Source organism: Sorex araneus, chromosome 1, assembly GCF_027595985.1.
Source record: "Sorex araneus isolate mSorAra2 chromosome 1, mSorAra2.pri, whole genome shotgun sequence".
Classification (NCBI taxonomy): domain Eukaryota; kingdom Metazoa; phylum Chordata; class Mammalia; order Eulipotyphla; family Soricidae; genus Sorex; species Sorex araneus.
The window spans coordinates 66,517,834-66,537,917 of NC_073302.1; the positions used below are offsets into that span (position 1 = coordinate 66,517,834).

The 20,084-nt window shown below is 43.9% G+C and overlaps 1 protein-coding gene across 1 annotated transcript in view; it reads left to right on the plus strand.

The window, feature by feature from the left end:
- The first annotated feature begins 1,242 nt into the window (after positions 1-1,242).
- The window catches only part of ERMP1 (endoplasmic reticulum metallopeptidase 1), a 54,537-nt gene continuing 35,695 nt past the window's right edge, over positions 1,243-20,084 (plus strand). Inside the window, exons 1-5 of the mRNA XM_055124098.1 lie at positions 1,243-1,653; positions 3,323-3,624; positions 9,820-9,947; positions 10,897-11,002; positions 19,456-19,602. Of these exons, the coding sequence (XP_054980073.1) occupies positions 1,316-1,653; positions 3,323-3,624; positions 9,820-9,947; positions 10,897-11,002; positions 19,456-19,602 (1,021 nt within the window). The 5' untranslated portion in view covers positions 1,243-1,315. The remainder of the gene's footprint in view (positions 1,654-3,322; positions 3,625-9,819; positions 9,948-10,896; positions 11,003-19,455; positions 19,603-20,084) is intronic.

Here is a 20,084-nt window from a genome sequence, read left to right on the forward strand (position 1 = left end):
TGATGTCCCGTGGAATCCAAAATAGAGATGTTAGAGCAAATCGAAGATCAACGGGATGACAAGTGATACAAATGATTACTTTAAGACAATAGCTTGTTTCTTTAATTTCTTTTTTTAAAAATTCTTCAAGCCACCTTGTCGCTTGCTTGATTTTCTTCCCAACATGTTGGGAAGATTATGCATATAAAGACAAGAAATTGGTACTCCTCTGCTCAGTCCTAGTTCTTTTTTTATCTTTTAAAATTTATTATGATTTTGAATCACTGTGAACTACAAAGTTACAAAGATATTTGTGATTGAGTTTTAGGCATACAATGTTCCAACATCAATCCCTTTATGGGTGTCCACTTCCCTCCACCAATATCCCCAGTTTCCTTCTAGCCCTGCAGCCTGCCTCTGTGGCAGGCACATTTCCCCTCCGTGATTGTGCTAGTATTCCTGACCTAACCTAGTCTCCCACTCCCGCCTTAGTGGAGTGCTTCAGAAGACCAGTGCTTCTGCTCTTCGGTTCTATTGCTTTTGGGCATTTGGTATTACCCCACAAGGTTTGTTTTTTTTTTTTTTTATATACGACATTTGAGAAAGATCATTCTGAGTTTGTTCCTCTCCCTCTCCTGATTTCGTTAACACGATACACTTCCGATCCATCCAGGTAGTAGCAAATTGCATGACCTTTATCTTTTCTTATGGCTAAGTCATGTTTCATTATGTACCTAGTTTTTTGATGCAGTCATCAGACCTATTTCTAATCTTAAACCGGGTTTCTACTTTTTAGGAAAGCTCCGTCATTGCTTTCTGTCTGGTGCATCCTAAGAGCTACATGCCTTCTTTCATTTTGTTTATTTTCGGGTGCCACACCGGGAAGCTGTGTGCTCTGGGAAAGCGCCCGGGACTGAAACCAGGTCTCCTGCACGCAAAGCCTGCGCTTGCAACCGGTTGAGCCATCTCTCCGGCCCCCTGTGCATGCCGTTTAAAGCGATCTCACGCTTTCTTCCCGTTTTCTGTTCATGGCTATCTTTTTTTCCCCCGCTTAGGTCCGTCCTACTGCGAGTTCTGGAGAGCCCTTCCTGAAAGGGCGCACATCCAGCCCGCCACCCTTGGGGGCCCGCCCTGCCCGCGGTTGGCCCGAAGCAGCCAGGAGCGTGGCGCGGCGCAGCGTGGAGCCGCGGCGAGCCAGACCAATCAAAAGAAGTTTGGCCCTCTGCAGTTTCCGTCCGCTCACAAGGGGGCGCTGCGGCGGCGGCGGCGGCGGCCGCGGCTCCCGGGGCGGTCTCAGGCCGGGGCCGATCGGGGCAGGTTGCAGAGGCTGGTGGCCATGGAGCGGGGCTCGGAGTCGGCGACCGTCAGGCGGCACCGCGTCGGAGGCGAGCGGCGGGACGGACCGGCGGCTGCGCGGCCGTCGGAGCGGGCGGCCCCGCAGCAGGAGCCCCCCGGGGACGCGCTCGGCGGCGGCCGCGAGAGGACGCGGAAGCGGAGCGCCGGGGGCAGCGGCGAGCACCGCGGGGGCCCGCGCGGACTGTCCGAGGCGCGCGCCGCGCTGCTGCTGGCGCTCTACCTGCTGGCGCTGCGCGCGCTCGTGCAGCTCTCCCTGCGGCAGCTGGTGCTGCGCGGCCCCACCGGCCGCCCCGGGGACTTCGACGCGCGCCGAGCCAGGTACCCGCGCCTCCCCTACCCCAGCCCGCCGCCGCGGCGCCCGGGTGCCCCGCGCCCCCGCCGGACCGCCCCGCTGCACGTGCTGGGGGTGCCCGGGCGCGGGGCCCGGTCCGCGCGCTCTGCAGGTGGGGGTGACTAGGGCGGCTGCCCCCGTGTCTCCGCGCCCCTGGGCCCGACCTGCAGGTCGGCGATGGTTAGCAGCACCCCCTACCCCCTCCAGGCTCTCATCTGCAGCCAGTTACCACCTTTTGCCCCCCCCCCCCCCACTCCGTTCGCTGGACCGCTTCCGAAGGAGATGGGGAAAGACACTGTGTGGACTTGAACCCTTTTTTTAAAAAATTGTTTTATTTTTATTATTATTATTTTTTTATTCTTCTAAATTCGGTTTGCAGAGAGGGATCTGATGGGGTGGCGGGAGCTTTGGTTTAACTTTCTGGGGACCCCAGGGTCTTCACACTGGTAAACTGTGAAGTCTCTCCCTGCTAGATCACAAACAACATTTTAGAATGTCAGAAGTTAGCAGATTCCTGGAGTTTGCCCTTGAGCCCCCCTAGTGTAAGGCTCGACTGTTTCATTATTATTTTTCATTAAAAAAGGAAAAGGGAAAAAAAAAAGTAAGCTGGTAAAGGTGATGAAGGCACAGATGTTGTAAGCTAAGTGTGTCAAAGCTCATGAAACCGTGATTTAGCACAGAGTTGCCAACAGCTGCTGTTTTAAAAAACATTTTCTTTTGATTACAAAGTACTAGGAGGTTATTTTCTTAAGGACTCACTGGAACACATAATCTCCCCTCCTTCCTCCCCCCCCCCCCCATACACACACTTGGAACGCAGTGAAAGACCCAACAATTTTTTTGTTGTTGTTGTTTCAGGGGTAGAATTGATTTTGGCCTGAATTGAAGTTTTTAGGCCTTGAGGAGCACTGGAGGAGGGCTAAGTTCATTTATCATAATAATTAAAAATAATTCATTTGGAGTTTTTTGAGATGTGGAGGGTCATTTCAGCGGTGCTCAGGGCCTCTGCTGGGGGGGAGTACTTTTCAGGGTGCTTAAGGAACCAATGTGATGGAAACCAGGCCTCCTGTTACGCCCTTCAGTCCTTTGAGCTCTTACTTGGCCAACCTCTTTGTCTTTGATCTTTAATTTTAGCTCCTTAGAATCACCAATGTTCTTTAAAGTGGCATCCTCAAATTGTATTGTCTTTTTCTGGCCTTTAGCAGTTAGAACTTTTTTCTTTTGGGGGGAGGGTTCACATCCAGTGATGCTCAGTGGTTACTCCTAGCTCTGTACTTAGGAATTGCTCCTAGTGTTACCCGGAGCCATGTGGGATGCCAGGGTTCAAAGCAGGCTGGGTGGACAGTGTGCAAGGCAGGCACCCTGCCCACTGTACTGTTGCTCTAGAAATGTGAATGGAATCTCTGGTCTTTGTATTGATTTGATACATGGAGTTTGAGAGAAGTTGGGAATGGCGTGGACAGAGGATTGAATGCATGGGACACAAGTGCTGGAGCTTTACAAGTTATTTTCATAGCATTCTTGAATTAATAGTAGGCAGCCTTTTTATGTGAGAAGCAGAGTGACTTGGTTTCGGATGGGAGGAGAGTGGAGAGGCAGCACTACTCTGTGCTAAAAGTTCATTTTAAACCTTGTCATGTGTTTGCTCACTTCCAGGGATTATCTTGAACATATAACGTCAATTGGCCCCAGGACTACAGGAAGTCCAGAAAATGAAATTCTGACAGTTCATTACCTTTTGGAAGAGATTAAACTGATTGAAACTCAAAGCAACCACCTGCACAAGATTTCGGTCGATGTACAGCGGCCCACGGGTTCCTTCAGCATTGACTTCTTGGGAGGTTTTACAAGCTACTATGACAACATCACCAATGTCGTGGTGAAGCTGGAGCCCAGAGCTGGAGCTCAGCATGCCGTCCTGGCCAACTGCCATTTCGACTCAGTGGCAAACTCACCAGGTATATACTTTTTCTTTTTTCCCAGTCATTAAGTATTTTGGGAGGCCCCACATGGGCCCTACCCAGCGATGGTCAGAGACTCGTCCTGACTTGGTGCTTAGGAGAGCCACGTGGTGCATGGTGAGGCTCCACCGTGCAAAGCACGCATCCCAGCACTAGGAACCACTGCCCCGCCCCTTCTAGATATTTTGAGGCCCTTTTAACCTAGAAATTTTATTAACATTGTCCAAGTCAAGGTGCTTGGGCAGTTGTGGGGATGCATTTTCACGTTCAAACTTTTTATTCAGTTGTGCTACATAGAATAGTGTCACTTGAAGATCTACTTTTCGGCAGGGAAGGGGTTGGGACTCATTCTGTTCTGAGCTTGCATTATGCCCTGAGTACCTCTGGTGTGGCCAAAAACCAAAATTGTAAAAGCCCAAATCTACTTTGCATTGTTCTCTCAGGTGCCTTATTTAAATTTATTTATTTATTTTTTAACATTAGTCCTAGCTGCCTTGTGACAGACGCAAGCATATCTGGATGGACAGAGCAGCCTTATCTTTTTACCAGTGTGTGTCCCAAGTCCAGGGTTAGGTTTCCCTCTTGAGATGTTTACTCTGCTGGGTGTGGTGCTAGGAGTTGGGATTCTTGCGTTTAAGCAATACTTGGCTCACAGGAGATCTCTCAATTTCTATGGCCTGTAAAGTAAGAATTTTGGTTCATAGTCATTGGAGTAACTCATTAATCTATAAGTTGTCCTCTTAATATGTTGACATAGTTGAGAATTTAATGTGGGGCAGTATTTTTGACATAAAATGTTGGCACAGTAAGTCTTTGTTGAATGAATGAGCATCCTCTAAACTGACCTTCCATTATTTAAAAGAAGATTCCTCAGAACAATTTTTCAGTAGTGAGAGACACTTCATAGAGTAGGGTAGGAAATCATAACATTTTCCAGGGAACCCACGGAATTGGCATTTTAGGAGATGAGCCCTGAGGGTACGTGGAGTCCAGCCTCCTCTCCTGACTCAGGAATAACCACCTCGGATCAGGCACACACCCGGCACACACCCGCACCTTCTGCTGGGATTCCCGGCCAAGCATTTAATTTAACTACATGTGAATGACTGAAAGAGACTACTGGGATGTTAGTATTGCTCCTTTTAGCAGATTACAAGTTTCCTCAGTTTCTGACCTGTAGAGATTCTAACTACTTCCAGAATGGTTTTGCCTGGAGGATTAGATACAAGAGTACATATAGCCCGGGTTCCAGGGAGATAGTACAGTGGGTGGGGAACTTGCTTTTCCTGTGGGTTTGATCCCAGCACCACAAATGGTCCCTTAAACCTTGCTGAGAATGATTCCCTGAGCACACAGCAAGGAGTAAACCCTGAGCACTGACACATGTTTCCCTCCTTCCCCTCCGCAGGGAGAGGGGAAATGTACAATATAGACTAGACTTGCACCTGGCACCAAAAATTCCTTTCTTTAAAAAAAATTTTTTCTTTAGTTTTTAAAAATGTATTTATTTTAATGTAGCAAAAGCTGCAACTCAAAACAATTCTAGAGTTGAAATTGATTAGATAACAAAGTGCCAATATTAAAATCTTTACGCTTAAAACTCAGGGTTTTTTTTTTTTTTTTGTGAAAATTGTTTTGTCTCACCACTGGGTTGTTAAGTCCTTATCTGAGGATTTATTAAGCTGTTTGTTGCTGGTTGAGCCTTCCTGTTACTGTTTTGGTCTGTTGAGTTTAGTCAGCCTCTATGTTACTTTCCCATCTAATTTGGTGTGCTTCCGCTGCAATTTCAGCACCGAGGCGTTTGGAGGTGTCCCCAGTCCAGAGAGGTCAGATGAGTTGACAAGGCAGTGGACATGGGAAGTGGGCGAGACTGCTGGGGCTTCTGGAAGTTCCGGGGTGAGGTGGTTTAGGGGGAGGCTCTCTCTGAGAAGACCCCAGAGTTCTCAGCCTGGACACCAGAGACCTGAAACTCTTCAGCATGTTGTCTCTGCAGAGAGTGAAGCGGTGGAGTTGAACTGTTGGCGTGGTGGTCACTGTGGGATGTGGGTGCGGCTGCCAGGTCTTTGTCAGGACTGGGACTCGGCCCAGGTCTCTCCTGAGGGAGCCCCGGAGTTTTCAGCTGGGGGTGGGGGGAACTGGTGTGTCCGTGAATTTTAGCTGCCCGGCCGCCTCTCCTCACGGGTTTAGTCGTGAATTGGTAGAGCAGGACCAGTGGGGGAGTCAGTGTGGTGGCAGTTACGGGAGTGAGCCTTGCCTTAATTTTTTTTTTCCTTGTTGAATGAACTTTTATTTGTTTATATATTTTATTTGAATCACCGTGAGATACACAGTTACAAAGTTGTTCGTGAACTTTTCGAACACATGCCTGTCATTTTTATTTACCACTAATACTTTTGTATTATTTGAATTTATAGCAGGTTTAATGTGAATATCTGTTTATGAAAAGTACAGAATGAAACTTATTTTCATGCTTCATAGTTGAATATCGTAAATTAGAAAGCTTGCCAAGTCTATTTAGCACATTGCCTATTTATCAGAAATCATTATAAACATCTTATTAAACTTTTATTCGTACTAGTTTATTTTTGGGGCCACATCTAGTGGTTCTTGGGGCTATTCTAGTTCTGTGCTTGGGGGTCACTCCTGGCAGTGTTGGGGATCAAGCCTGGACCTCCTGCATACAAAGCATGTGCTCAGCCCTTTGTGCTACCTGCTGTCTCCGTTAGGTTTTTTTTGGTTTTTGTTTTTGTGTCTTTTGGGAGCCCAACCCAGTCATGCTCAGGGCTTGCTCCTGGCTCTGTTCTCAGAGATTATTCCTGGCAGTTCTCAGGGCACCTTGTGGGATACTGGGGATCTTACCTGGGTCAGAAGTATGGGAAGTAAATGCCCTATCTGCTGTACATTTTTTAAAACTAAAAATTGTAGTAGGGAGACTGTTAGCCTTTTAATATCTATTTCAAAGCAGTAACTACTAAAATAAGCATCACCCTATCACCCATTGTCCTCTTTTATGATGGTGCCATTCTCAAGTTCGGCAAGCCAACACCGTGATTGATTATGAGGTATATGTAAGATAGGTATACAGACAACTGTAAGAGGTAAATGTGGTGCCAAATAATACATATGAAATATGGCACTTTTGTGGGTCATGTTTTTTTCTATTTTTTTAAAATTTTTTCTTTTTGCTTTTTGGGTCACACCCAGCGATTCACAAGGGTCAATCCTGGCTCTGCACTCAGGAATTACTCCAGGCGGTGCTCAGGGGGCCATATGGGATGCTGGGAATTGAACCCAGGTTGCCGTATGCAAGGCAAACGCCTTACCCACTGTGCTATTGCTCCAGCCCCTGAGGGTCATAGTTTTAACTAAAGTTTTATAAGAATTTTATATCAATAATCTCAAGGAATTTTCAGTCAGTGCGTTGTCAAAAATAATTAGAAAAGAAAACATGTAAGTGAGTGATCACTGAAATAATTTTAGTGTAGGAGCTCACTGAAGCAACCTTTGTTTTTTAAAGTTCTCAGCAGTGTGTGGGAAACTCACGAAATGATACCTGCCAAGAGTGCTGCAGGAAGGCTTGAGAGAGCGTCTTGGGTTTTCTGTGTGGTTCTAGGGTGTTGGTTAGAGGAGCCTTTGAGTTAATTGGGGGTGGTTTTAATTTCAGGGTTAATTCTAAATGGAGTGGAATGTTGTTTAACCACCAAGTCTGCCTATCTTTTGCTTTCTTGAGGATATTTGACCCTTCCTCAGGTCTGTTCTTTGTCACTAGAAACAATAACACAAGGCAAGACAAATGGACAGTTTAACTTTTTAATTAATGCTCAATTGATGTATTTCTTTCAACTTCTCTTTGAATTTCCTCTTACTTTTTGTTTTGGGTGATGCCCAGGGTTTAGTCCTGGCTCTGCACTTAGGAATCACTCCTAGTGGTATTTGGGGGAACCATATGGGATGCCAGGGATCGAACCTGGGTTGACTGCATGCAAGGCAAGCGCCCTACCGCTGTGCTATTGCACTGGCCCTGCATTTTTAATTTTCTGTTGTCATTTTGTGCCATACCCAAAGGTGCTCAGGAGCTTCCCCTGGCATCATGCTCAGGGGTTGTTCTTCACAGTGCTGGGGCCCACATGGTGCCAGGAATTGAACTTGAGCTTCCTGCCTGCAAAACATGCACAAAACATACACTGGAGAGCCATTAGTTGGCCAAGAGAAGGAAAGACTACCATTGAATGGCCACATACAGGGAATTGTGCATTATCTCTTAATCTTCCCAGTACATCTGGGAAAGGAGGTGTCATTAACCTGCCCTGTGGACTGGGAAATAGCAGGGCAGAATGACACCCTGGCTTCTTGCGTGTGAACCCAGAAATATGTTTTTCTTGGCTTTTGGACTACACCACTCAATGGTCAGGGCTTAGACGTGGCTCTGTCTCAGGTGTCACTCTTGACAGGGATTGGGGTTACCTATGGGATGTCAGGGATTCAATTCAGGTCAGCTGTTTACCTTATCCACTGTACTCTATTTTTTTTTTAGGGTTTTTTTTTTCCTTTTTGGGCCACACCCGATGATGCACAGGGGTCACTCCTGGCTCATGCACTCAGGAATTACCCCTGGCGGTGCTCAGGGAACCATATGGGATGCTGGGATTCGAACCTGGGTTGGCCGTGTGCAAGGCGTGCAAGGCAGACGCCCTACCTGCTGTGCTATTGCTCCAGCCCCTCCACTGTACTCTTTCTCCAAAACCAGAAGTACTTTTGTTTGGGTGTTACTGTGTCTCTTCTCTTTGATGACCCTTTATACTTAATATTATTAGGGACTATTTCAGATGTGTACAAAAACACAGGCTCTTTATGAAGCCAAGTGTTCTTGTCATCTAGCTTCAGCTTCAACAGTTTGCTGCTTTTTTGTCTGTTTGTTTTTGGGAACAGCATTGGGGCTCAAACCCAGGGCCTTACACAGATAAGGCAGATGCTTCCCCACAGAGCTTTATCCACAACCCCAGGACTTGTCACTTAAAAGTTAAGAATAATTGCTTGATGTAAGTACCCAAATAATTCCTTTAACTGTCTCTTACAGAGTGCTTCAAAAAGCAAAGATTGGCCGGAGCAGTAGTATAGTGGGGAGGGCGCTTGTCTTGCATGTGGCCAGCCGAGTTCGATCCCCAGCACCATATATATGGTCCCGGTGAACTGTAGGTTGTAGCCCCAGCGCTGCCCTCAGACCCGAGCAGAACCTGTTCTTGGCCCCATTGACTGAGAGATGCTGGGAGCGTCCTTCAGGCTTCCTGAGCCCTGCTTTGGAGACCTCCCCTCCTTTCCTCCCCTCCCCCAGAAGTCAAGGGGACATAGCTCAAGTGATAGAGCACATGTGTGAGGCCTCTGAGACCTGAAGTTTCTACCACATGATGTTCCTTAGCACAACCACAGCCTGAGAACAGATAGGGTAACCTGCTACCACTTTGGTATAATGTCAAAACTTTAAAGTCATCTTCATCGGCATCTTTAATTACTATACGAAGATTCAGCATCAAGAAAGAAGTTAAGTGACTTGATATTGTCCTGTGCTTCATGAGAGCAGGGACCAGGGATAACTGCTGGGTTGTAAGTCTCTTTTTCTATGTCTTACTAGCTTAGCTGTCTTCCTTATACTTTCTGATCACATAGTTCCCCTTGGGGAAACCTTGGAAAAATGCTCCACCATCCTCTGGAAAGGCCGAGTAATTTGCAATTTTTATGATTTTGGCAGGAGAGCAAGCAGGAAAAGAGTTAGTGGCAGTGAACGTGCTACAGGGGACTGCAAATTGCAGGAGTAAAAATACTGCAAAGGATGTAGAAGGAGGACAGAGAAGGAAACAAATTGCTTTGGGTTGATGAGAAAGCCTGTTTGCTGTATTACTTTGGACCCCATCTGGGTGATTAGTTAAAAGAAGTATCAGTGAGTGCCCTGGGCAAGGCATGATTCCAGACACAGAGGTAAGTCAAAGGGCCTGAGCACATAAAGATCCCTGTTCTCCTGGAGCTGGGTGCTGCCGGCTGGAGTCACCAGGTGACCGGAAAACAGCTCCTGGAGCTGGGCTGCCTCAGTTTCGTGATGCTTCCTTGGTGAGGAAGCACCATTCCTTTCCTTGCCATAATGGTTCGTTCGCGAGAGGATTTCCAGTCTGAGAGGCTCATCTGTTTTTCTCATTTAAGGTGCCAGTGATGATGCAGTCAGCTGTTCGGTGATGCTGGAAATCCTCCGCGTCCTGGCGACATCTCCAGAAGCCTTACAGCATGCTGTCATATTTCTCTTTAATGGTGCCGAGGAAAATGTCTTGCAAGTGAGATTCGACGATTTCAAATACTTCAGGCATTTTGATTATTCATTTGAATGATACTGTAAATGCTATGGAAGGGAAACTCCGTGCCTGGCAAAACGTTAAACACTTCACAGCTAGGGGCTGGAGAGATAGTCCAGGGATTAAGGTGCTAGCCTTGTATGTGGCTAATCCTGGTTTAATTTTTGGCACTTGTCCCCAAGCACTGACAGGAGTGATCTCTGAGCACTAGGCTAGGAGTAAGCCTCGAGCACCTCCAGGTATGGCCTCACATCAGAAAAGAGCCACAAAGATTTAAGTCAGCTGGGCCAGAGCACTCTGGCTTAGAGTGCATGCTCTGCAGGCAGGAGACATAGGTTCAGTTTCTGATACCACATGCTCCCCCCCCCCGCCCCCAGCACTGCCAGGAGTGGCATGAGTACAGAGATGGGGGTAGCCCGAGAACCACTGAGTGTGGCCCACAAAACTTTCACAGCCACATTCATTCACATCAGAATTTAGTCTCTGGCTTAGGACATAGCCTCTTGCTTGATTCATTAAAAAAAAAAAAGTTTGGCTCACCTGAACTTTTCATCTCTGGTTATCTTTCACCCAATGATTCAGATGTTTTCAGGCCTGCACACAGTCAGTGATTGGGGTCGTTCCATCTGCTCTTGTTTTGCCTTCCGTGCTGCACCACCCCATACTTATGAAGAATGTTGTTTGTCACACCACTCAGTGGAAATCAGTTGCTTTCTGTGATGGGTAACTTTCCACTGAGAAAACAACATACAGCAGTTGTACAGAGAGAGAGCAAGAAGCACATAGAGATCTTTAGATTGTGCCTTTGGGAAAAGTTATTTGTTTTTCTGTTCCCTTCAACAGTACAGGCATTCTGTCTTCAAAATAAGAAAAGTAAAGTTTTTAATGACATAAGATTGTTTAAGCTATATCTGCTTTCCTTCTTTTATAGGCCAGTCATGGTTTCATTACTCAGCACCCCTGGGCCAACTCAGTCCGTGCATTTATTAACTTGGAGGCAGCAGGTGTAGGAGGAAAAGAACTCGTGTTTCAAACAGGTATGTGAGGCAGTGTGTTGTGTAAAGAATAGCTGTGCAATTCTCATTTTTATAGAAGTGGAAAATTTTCAGGGCTGGAGAGATAGCTCAGTGGGTAAGGTGCTTACCTTGTACTTGTACACAGTGACCTGAGTTTGATCCCTAGCACCCCATTCTAGTCCCCTGAACCCTGCTAGTAGTGATCCTATAGCATTGAGCTAGGAGTAAGCCCGAAGTACACCGGGGTGTGGCCCCAAAACAAAAGTGGAAAATTTTTGAACATGCATGATGATTCTTTTTTTTTTTTTAATTTACTTTATTGAATCACAATGTGGAAAATGCATGATGATTCTAAAGAAACATTCATTCTGTTAGTTTTAGGTTATCACAAATTTAAGCCAGTATTCATTTGAATTTCATAAAACTGGAATACCATGAATCAGAATTCAAGACTCAAATTATTTTAGCCAGGGTGTAAAAAAATGATATTGGAAGGTCAGTGCCATTTCCCTGTTTCTAGAAATCTGAGTAATGCATCTCATTCAGAGATGTAGTATCTGCCAGGAGCTTTAATAATGACTGTGTTGGGGCAGAAGATGGACTAAGGAAAGTGAGTTTACATAATAAGGCACCCTTTGAAGACATGATGTTGTTTAAGTTATGGAGATAGGATAAGTTCTAAGTGTGTCTTCATCACCTAAGCAGTACAATGTTTTAGTTAGTCTTTCAACTTATTTTAAACTTCTACCATTCAGCATGGGGGAGACATGGGGTGGAGAGATAGTACAGTTGGTAGAGGGCTTGCCTTGTGCAGTGGCTGACTGGGTTCGATCCTCAGCGCCCCCCAGCTCCTCCAGGAGTATCCCTGAATGCAAAGCCAGAACTGAGTCCTAAGCACTGCCGGTGTTGCCCCGAAATAAAAACCAAACAGAATGGATGTGTATTTTATCATGTAAGCAACTGAGAATCTCAGGGTCATGAAGTCAGAAGCAGGGTTCTACTTTTCAGTTTTCAAGCTTTATGTCTCTTACTCTTCATCTACCTGATGAAAAGAAGCTGGTAGCTGTTATTGAAAGGGCTCAGTAGATGCTGCACTATGACCCATTTCCCTTTCATTCTTGTGTGTCAGACAGAATAGGACGAGCTTTTATGATAATCACCAGATCTAAAGACAGCATAAGAAAGTTCTGTAGGGGAAGAAACACTGTCTTTCCTTTGGTGAAGTATTATAGCTCCGCCTGGGCAGGAGAATATTTTCTCTCGTGGGCATGTTCCTTCTACAAGAGCTGCATAGCCCTGCTTTAAACTTACTGTCTAGCACCCTGCACTTCTTCCACAGGGGAAAAAAACCAGCTCTAATGTTTAGATTACCTCTCCTGCAGTTTTTTCTGTACCCCTCCTGCCACCCCTGCCCCCCGCCTGTCTTCTGGCGGCACTTCTCTGTCTCTCTGTCTCTTTCTGTCTCTCTGTCTCTCTCTCTTGCCCCCCTCCCCTTTTGGGCATTATCATTTGCAATACAGATACTGAAAGGCCATCATATTTTGTGTTTGCCCACTGTGAGCACACATCTGCAATCTGGAGTGATTCCTTCCAACCATTATTGTCATGGTGGTCCATTCTCTGTCCCAAATCTCCTCTCTTGCAGTCTTTGAGGCAGACTTCCAGCCGTGGACCATTCATCCTGACCCTCGTTACTACTGTCCTTGGATGTTAGTCTCTTGTCATTTTTTTAAAAAAATATATATCCCAGGCTGGAATGATAGCCTAGTGGGTAGGGCATTTGCCTTGCATGCAGCCAACCCGGGTTCGATTCCTCTGCCCCTCTTGGAGAGCCTGGCAAGCTACCGAGAGTATCTTGCCCGCAGGGCAGAGCCTGGCAAGCTCCTCATGGTGTATTCGATATGCCAAAAACAGTAACAAGTCTCACAATGGAGACGTTACTGGTGCTCGCTTGAGCAAATTGATGAGCAATGGGATGACAGTGATAGTGACAATATATATCCCACAAATGAGAGTATTCATTCTATGTCTTCCTTTTGACTTGTTTCACTTAGCATGATACTCTCCATTTCCATCCATTTATAAGCGAATTTCATGACTTTATTTTTTTTCAAATAGCTGTTTAGTATTCCATTGTGTAGATGAACCATAGTTTCTTTAACCAGTTGTCTGTTCTCGGGCACTCAGGTTGTTTCCATATTCTGGCGATTGTGAACAGTGCTGCAATAAACATACAAGTGCAGATATCATTTCTACTGTGTATTTTTGAAGCCTGGGGTTATATTCCCAGAAGTGGTATTGCTGGGTCATATAGAAGCTCAATTTCTAGTTTTTTGAGGAATGCTCATATTGTTTTCCAAAAAGGCTGAACCAGTTGGCATTCCTACCAACAGTGAATTGAAAGTCCCTTTCTCCCTGCATCCGTGCCAACACTGGTTGTTCTTATTCTTTTTGATGTGTGCCAGTCTCTGTCGTGTAAGATGATGTCTCATTGTTGTTTTGATTTTCATCTCCTTGATGGTTAGTGATGTAGAGCATTTTTTCATTTGCCTTTTGGCCATTTGTATTTCTTCTTTGAGAAAGTTTCTGTTCATTTCTTCTTTCCATTTTTTGATGGGGTTGAAGGTTATTTTTCTTATAAAGTTCTACTAGTGCCTTTTAGATATTGGATATTAACCCCTTATCAGATGGGTATTGAGTAAATATTCTTTCCTATTCCATAGGCTCTATTTTGATTACTGTTTCTTTCAAGTACAGAAGCTTTATAACTTAATGTAGTCCCATTTGTTTATCTTTGCTTTCACTTGTTTGGTTAGTGGTGTTTCATCTTTAAAGTTGCCTTTAGCTTCAGTGTCATGGAGGGTTCTCTCTCTGTTTTTCTCCTTTACCTTATGGACTCAGATCTGATATTAAGGTCTTTAATTCATTTTGATCTGACTTTTGTGCCTGGCATTAGAACAGAGGTCTGAGTCTGATAATGGTTCTTAAAAAGAACCATCCAGCTCTCTCAACTGGCGCCGCATTTCCATATTCTGGTCTGTTGCAAAATTCCTTGGAAGAGCAGAAGTCCTCTGTTCCTGTTCTCGAGCCAGCTCTCATCAGTGGAGATTCCTCAAGTCTACAGAATTGCGCTTGTGAAAGTCACATCTGTAAATTCAGTGGTAGTTTGTAGGGTTCTTCTTACTTTCCTTCCAAAATCACATTCACCGTGTTCAATCCCTCCCCCCCCCTTTTTTTTGGCTCCTTTATTTCTTCTGCTCGTTGAAGCCACCAACTCAAGTAGTGCAGCGGGAATCAGGCCTGCTGCATTGGACTTCTGGGAAACTTGATTTTGCAGGTTTGGCCCTGAGAGCAGCATGCCACATGTTCATACTCTTTGTAGTAAGGAAGACTGGACTCATTTTTTGTGGGGAAAGGATTTGTTTCGTTCTGGGCTTCTGAACCTGACAGTGCTCTTCTCAGTGTTTGGGGCCGGGGCCCAGGTGTTCCCGTGGATTGAATCTGGAGCTCATGCACACAGAGCATGGGTGCCAGCCCACTGACAGGAAGAAATGATGCACAAGAACTGAAATCATGGATTTACTGTTTTTTTAATTAAAATTTTTTTTAGACTCCCTAAATGAAAGGACCATTGGCCCTAGGAAATACATCACTATAAATGTAATAATGATGATCACATATACCTTACTTTTAAAAAAAATTATTTTTATAAAGTTTCTCATGATGATTTGTTGCATTCATATCCAGTGCCAATCCTACCACCATTGCACCTTTCCACCACCATTATTTTTCATTTTCCCAACCACCACTTAAGCCTGCCCAATAGCAGGCCCTGAATAATTTATTTTATGTTGCTTGTTTTGAATAATTCACTAAAAATAATCGAAAAAGGTTTCCTTAGAAGAAAGTGTGTGTGAAGATTGTTGTATCTTACCGTGGAGCCATTAAGCCTTTGTATAAGAGATTACTAACACGTTGTTACAGGTTAAGCCTTGTGTGTTAATATTTTCTTAATTGAGATGGGTTGCTTTCTACTTTACATCCTATTCAATGTGGTTTGCTACTCCTGATATATCAGTGGTGTAGTTGGGGTGTTTTACAGCCACAAATGTGGCTGCATGCTCCAGGTAGTAAAATTTTGAGCGGGGTGATATAACTGGATTTAAATTTTTAATTGGATAGTGACTTTGGGGTCTGAAAACATCACTTCAACTTTTTGACCTCTTTTGAGATTTATGTACGCATCTCTAGTTGTTCATATCCAGTTACTGGGCTTACTTGGCCTCAGCTGGGGCAGGTCATGGGTGTGACTGCTAGGTTTCCAGAAGAACAGGAGATGGGGGAGGTTGCCCATCCCTAACTCTGTGAGGGCCTCGAGATTTCCATCACAAAACCCGAGTACCTGAATTTTTCAACAGATCAATTCTGGATGAGGCTTGTGCCCTGGATGAGATGAGTCAGGATTTAGATCCACGCTTCTCAGGATATTCCAAGGGACCCCAGGTGAAAATTACATAAATGGGGGTCAGACACACTCCTGGCAGATCAACTGGTAAGACAGGGCCACAGGAAGGAAGCAGGTTGGAAGAGAGCTGTGCTTAGTTAAGAGTTGAGAAACACTGGCTTAGATGGCAGCAAGAGAAAGAATATTAAGTGAAAACATTTTTGTCTTTTTCTATCCCCCTTATGAGGTAAAGAAGCGAAAAGCTTTCTGCCGGAGGCAGTAGAGGTCGTGATGAAGGGCACAGGCTCTGCAGTCAGATGACCTAGGCTTCGACCTTAGCTATAGCACACGCTGGACTCACAGCCTCGAGTAAGTCATTTAACACTACAGGCTTCCGTTCCTCACAGTGGGATGTGCAGCTACTTCCCTTGTAGTATTATCAACCACCAAGAATATCAAGTTGGTCATGTATGGGGCTGCTTTTTCCTTGATTCTATTGGGGAGTTCATTTAAGTCCAGAATTTATCATTTTTCCCCATTCCAGTGTCCCAGGTCCTCCTTTTCACACAAAAATCCAGCCTCTTCATAACCTGTATGTCTCAGTGAGAGGCTGGAGCAAGTCTGTATTAGCAGTGGGATCTGTAAGCCAGGTAGCTGACATTTGAAACCACAGTTTAACTGCTTATGGCGCTTACCTATTTCTCAGGTTTTTAAAATTTTGCTTTGGGTTGGTTTTGGTTTTGGTTTTTGAATCACCCCTGGTAGTATATAGGTCTTACTCCTGGTGTTATGCTCAGGGATCACTCCTGGTGTGGTGTTCAGGTGACCATATATGGATATGGGATGCTGGGAATTGAACATAGGCCAGCTGTGTAAAAAGCAAGCATCTTACCACTGTATCATCCCTCTGATCCTTATTTCGCAGGTATATTTTATGGTATAGTACATAAAATAAACTTAAGAATTTCTTTCTTTTTTTTTTGTGATTTTTGGGTCACACCTGGCGATGCACAGGGGTTACTCCTGGCTTTGCACTCAGGAATTAACCCTGGAAGTGTTCAGGGGACCACATGGGATGCTGGGATTCGAACCCGGGTCAGCCATGTGCAAGGCAAACGCCCTACCCGCTGTGCTATTGCTCCAGCCCCAAGAATTTATTTCTAAGTGTTTTTATTTCATCTTTTATATCATGGTATGATAAAAACACAGCACCTGAGTGTTCAGTGTAGTAGAACTTTTACAAATTAAGTATGATTTTGTGACCAGAACTCAGATCAGTTATTGGGAGTGTTGCCAGCAAGCAGTCTAGAAGAACCCTAGTCATTCCATTACTCTGACCTATGTCTTGATGTTTAATTTTGCTTGTGGACTCATGTGTCTGAGAATGACCTTTATCTTGATATTTGTGATATCATTTCCTTTTCTTTATAGCTTAACTTTGTTTTTCAGTATGGTCTTAACAATAGTGTTCTTAACACATCTAATGTGTTAGTAATTATATTTTATAAAGGTATTTTAATGTGATAAACCACCATCAGTTTTTCTTTTACATTTGTGTTCTTGGTGCTTTGCATCAGGAGTAAAATCTCAGATTACTCATGATGTTACTTTTGGGGCATTAGATGCTTTTGTGTGTTTGTTTTGGGGGTCATATCCAGCCAGGGATAAAACCAGGATCTGCTGCATTGAAGGCAAACACTTTAACCCTTGTCGCTCCAACCCAAGACTTTGGTATTGCTAGCTTTTACTTTGTAAACTTCCTTTTTTTTCCTTTTGTAATATGTACTTTGAAACTGTGAAAACATCCTGTTTCTCATCAAACTTTGATCCTAATTTTAGCAGTCATTGATTTGTGCCCCAAAGCATTCTTGGTTGAACATTTGCCAGTTGCTGCGTTTTGTAGTGCCACAATTCCATCAGTAGTGAACTGTTGGAATTCTGCTAGTAGGAAGACTTTCTGTTCACCTTGATTTATGTATTTATTTTAGCATTTTGTGCATTTTTATGTAATGTTGGGATTTTATATTGTTACTATCACTTTGATGTATGAGTTATTCAGTTTGGCTCCGAGTGAGCCCTTCAGACTAGTGCACGAGTTCTGACATGTCTCTGATGTTTTCCTTTGATCACTTACCTTCTGACACACAAAATTCCAGTGTACCTTTGTTCTTTTCTAACTTTAAACCTGGAATTAACCATTCATCTGTAGAGACCTGGTCCTTTTATATTTTTCCTGTTTGGGGTTTGTGAAGTCTTTTTAATAAATTCATGGCTTGAATTTTCTGTGCATTTGGGTAAGTTATTTGCCATTCATTCTTCAAACATTGCTTCTGCTGTATAGTTTCCACTTCTGGGATTCCGGTTACTTTTATGTTAAACCTTTCCACTGTATCCTGTATGACTCTTAGATACATTTCTATGTTTTCATTCTTTTTCCTTTTTTATTTTTAGTTTGGGTTTTAAGGTCATACCCAGCGGTGCTCAGGGCTTACTCTTGGCTCTGTGCTCAGAGATCACTCCCAGCAGGTCTTGGAGTCAGGTGCTGGAATTCTAACCAGGGTGGGCCACGTGCTAGGCAAGTACCTTAACCTCTGTATTATCATTCAGGGTGGGCCACATGCAAGGCAAGTACCTTAACCTCTGTATTATCATTCTGGCCCATTTCCACACTTTTTCTATTCTGTATTTCTAATTATTTTGATTTTTAATCATGTCTTCTGTTATGTTTAATCTTTTATTAGATCATCTTTTAAAATTTGTATCAGTTAATTTTTAGTTTCAAGATTTTCCTTTGGCATTAGTTTTTTCTTTTCCTTAAATTGCACTTGTGTGGTTAAGTTATTGCTATCATCTTCTCAAAATATTGATTGTAGTATCTGGATCACCTAAGCGTATCTTATAGTGGTATTTTCCACCCTTCCATTCCTACTCTCTTTTCTATGTATTTTTTTCCCTGTAGTAAGCAATTTGGTTATCTGCTTATAAAGTTATAAAACTGTTATCATTAAAAATTCGTTGTGTTTTGGACCTCACCCAGCAGTGCTAAGGGATTATTGCTGTCTCTGCACCGGATTATTCCTAGCAGTGCTTTGGGGAACGTATGATGCAGTGATTAAACTGGGTTGCCTACATGCAAGACAAGCGCTTAATCCCTGTACTGTCTCTCTGGCCCTGAAACATGTTAATAATCACTTGATCTAGCTACGTCAGTCAACCCTTTGCTAAATTTTGTTATTATAAGCAATCTCTGAATTGCTGTGCATTAGAACAGTGAAGACTTACTACTTGCCCATGCTACATTTTGGTTCTGAATAAACCGCAGTTATGTCCTTATGTATACTATGTTTCATGTAACCTACTCATTCTGGGTCCAGGCTGAAGGAACAGTGTCAGTATCATGGCCATAGTCAACAAGAAGGATGGTCCATGTAATTGTGTGTGTGTGTGTGTGTGCATGCACACGTGCATGTGAGAGTGTGTATATGATGTTGCTGTGGAAGCCAGTGCCTCACATATCCAAGACATGCATGACATTCCTGACCCCATGTGATGGCTTTTAAGTCTTCTTGGTTGTGGTTTGTATCTTTCCCACTTACTTTCTATTGACCGAACTAATTCATTCGATCAGGCCTGCAGTTAGTAGGGTTGAGAAGCATATGAGAAGCATATGTGCAACTTCTACAGGGAGATGTTAGAAGTTACATGGAGAGGAGTGAAAGATCGGGAATGGTAATACAGTTTATGTGACTATCCTAAAAAAAAAAGCTCTTCCATTTGAAAAAGGCTTTTGTAGTGCTAATGTTTTATTGTTGAAAATACTTTTTTAAAAGGTGATTATTTTTTTTTTTTAATTCTAAAAAGCATGTTAGGGAAACATTGAAAAAAATGGAGAGAAAGGGATTAGAAAAATAAACTCTAGTCCTAAACCAGCAAAGCATCTTTTTTCAGGTGTGTGAAGTAAATAGGTGTGGCAGAAAAACTGACCAGATCAACCCTGCATCTTGTAACCGTGTGGTCATGTTCATTTCAGGTCCTGAAAATCCATGGTTGGTTCAGGCCTACGTTTCAGCAGCAAAGCACCCATTTGCTTCTGTGGTGGCTCAGGAGGTTTTTCAGAGTGGAATCATTCCTTCAGATACTGACTTCCGTATCTACAGAGACTTTGGGAACATTCCAGGTATTTTTGTCAGTAGTTATGGTTTTTATAAAGTAAATTTTACTTTCTGGAAGTTTGTAAGTAACAGCACTTTCTGGTAACAAATTCTTCATGAGATCTATGTAGTTTGACCCTCTTCAAACTTTTCTGATCTTTTTCTTTTTCTAAAAATTCCGGACTAATTTAATGCTTGCTTTTTCTAGAACATGGTGTCTTGCCCCGCAGTGTGACAGAATGAGGGAGAACTGCTTGGCACTTTATTCTCAAAAGAAGGTGGTAGAAAGTCAAGGGTCTTTGACTTTCAGTGCTATCTTATTTTGTCAGCTCCCTTGGGAACTCATTTGAAGCTGTCTGAAGTTAAAATTTGGCTCTGGCCTGTGAGTGATGTTGGTGGCCAAGTTTTGTCGCTCTCCCAAGCTCAGTATCACCACCTCTTGCCATGTGACAGCCTTCCTTTACAATAGAATTGCAGAGTGATTACGTGCTGAATTTTGTACCATTGC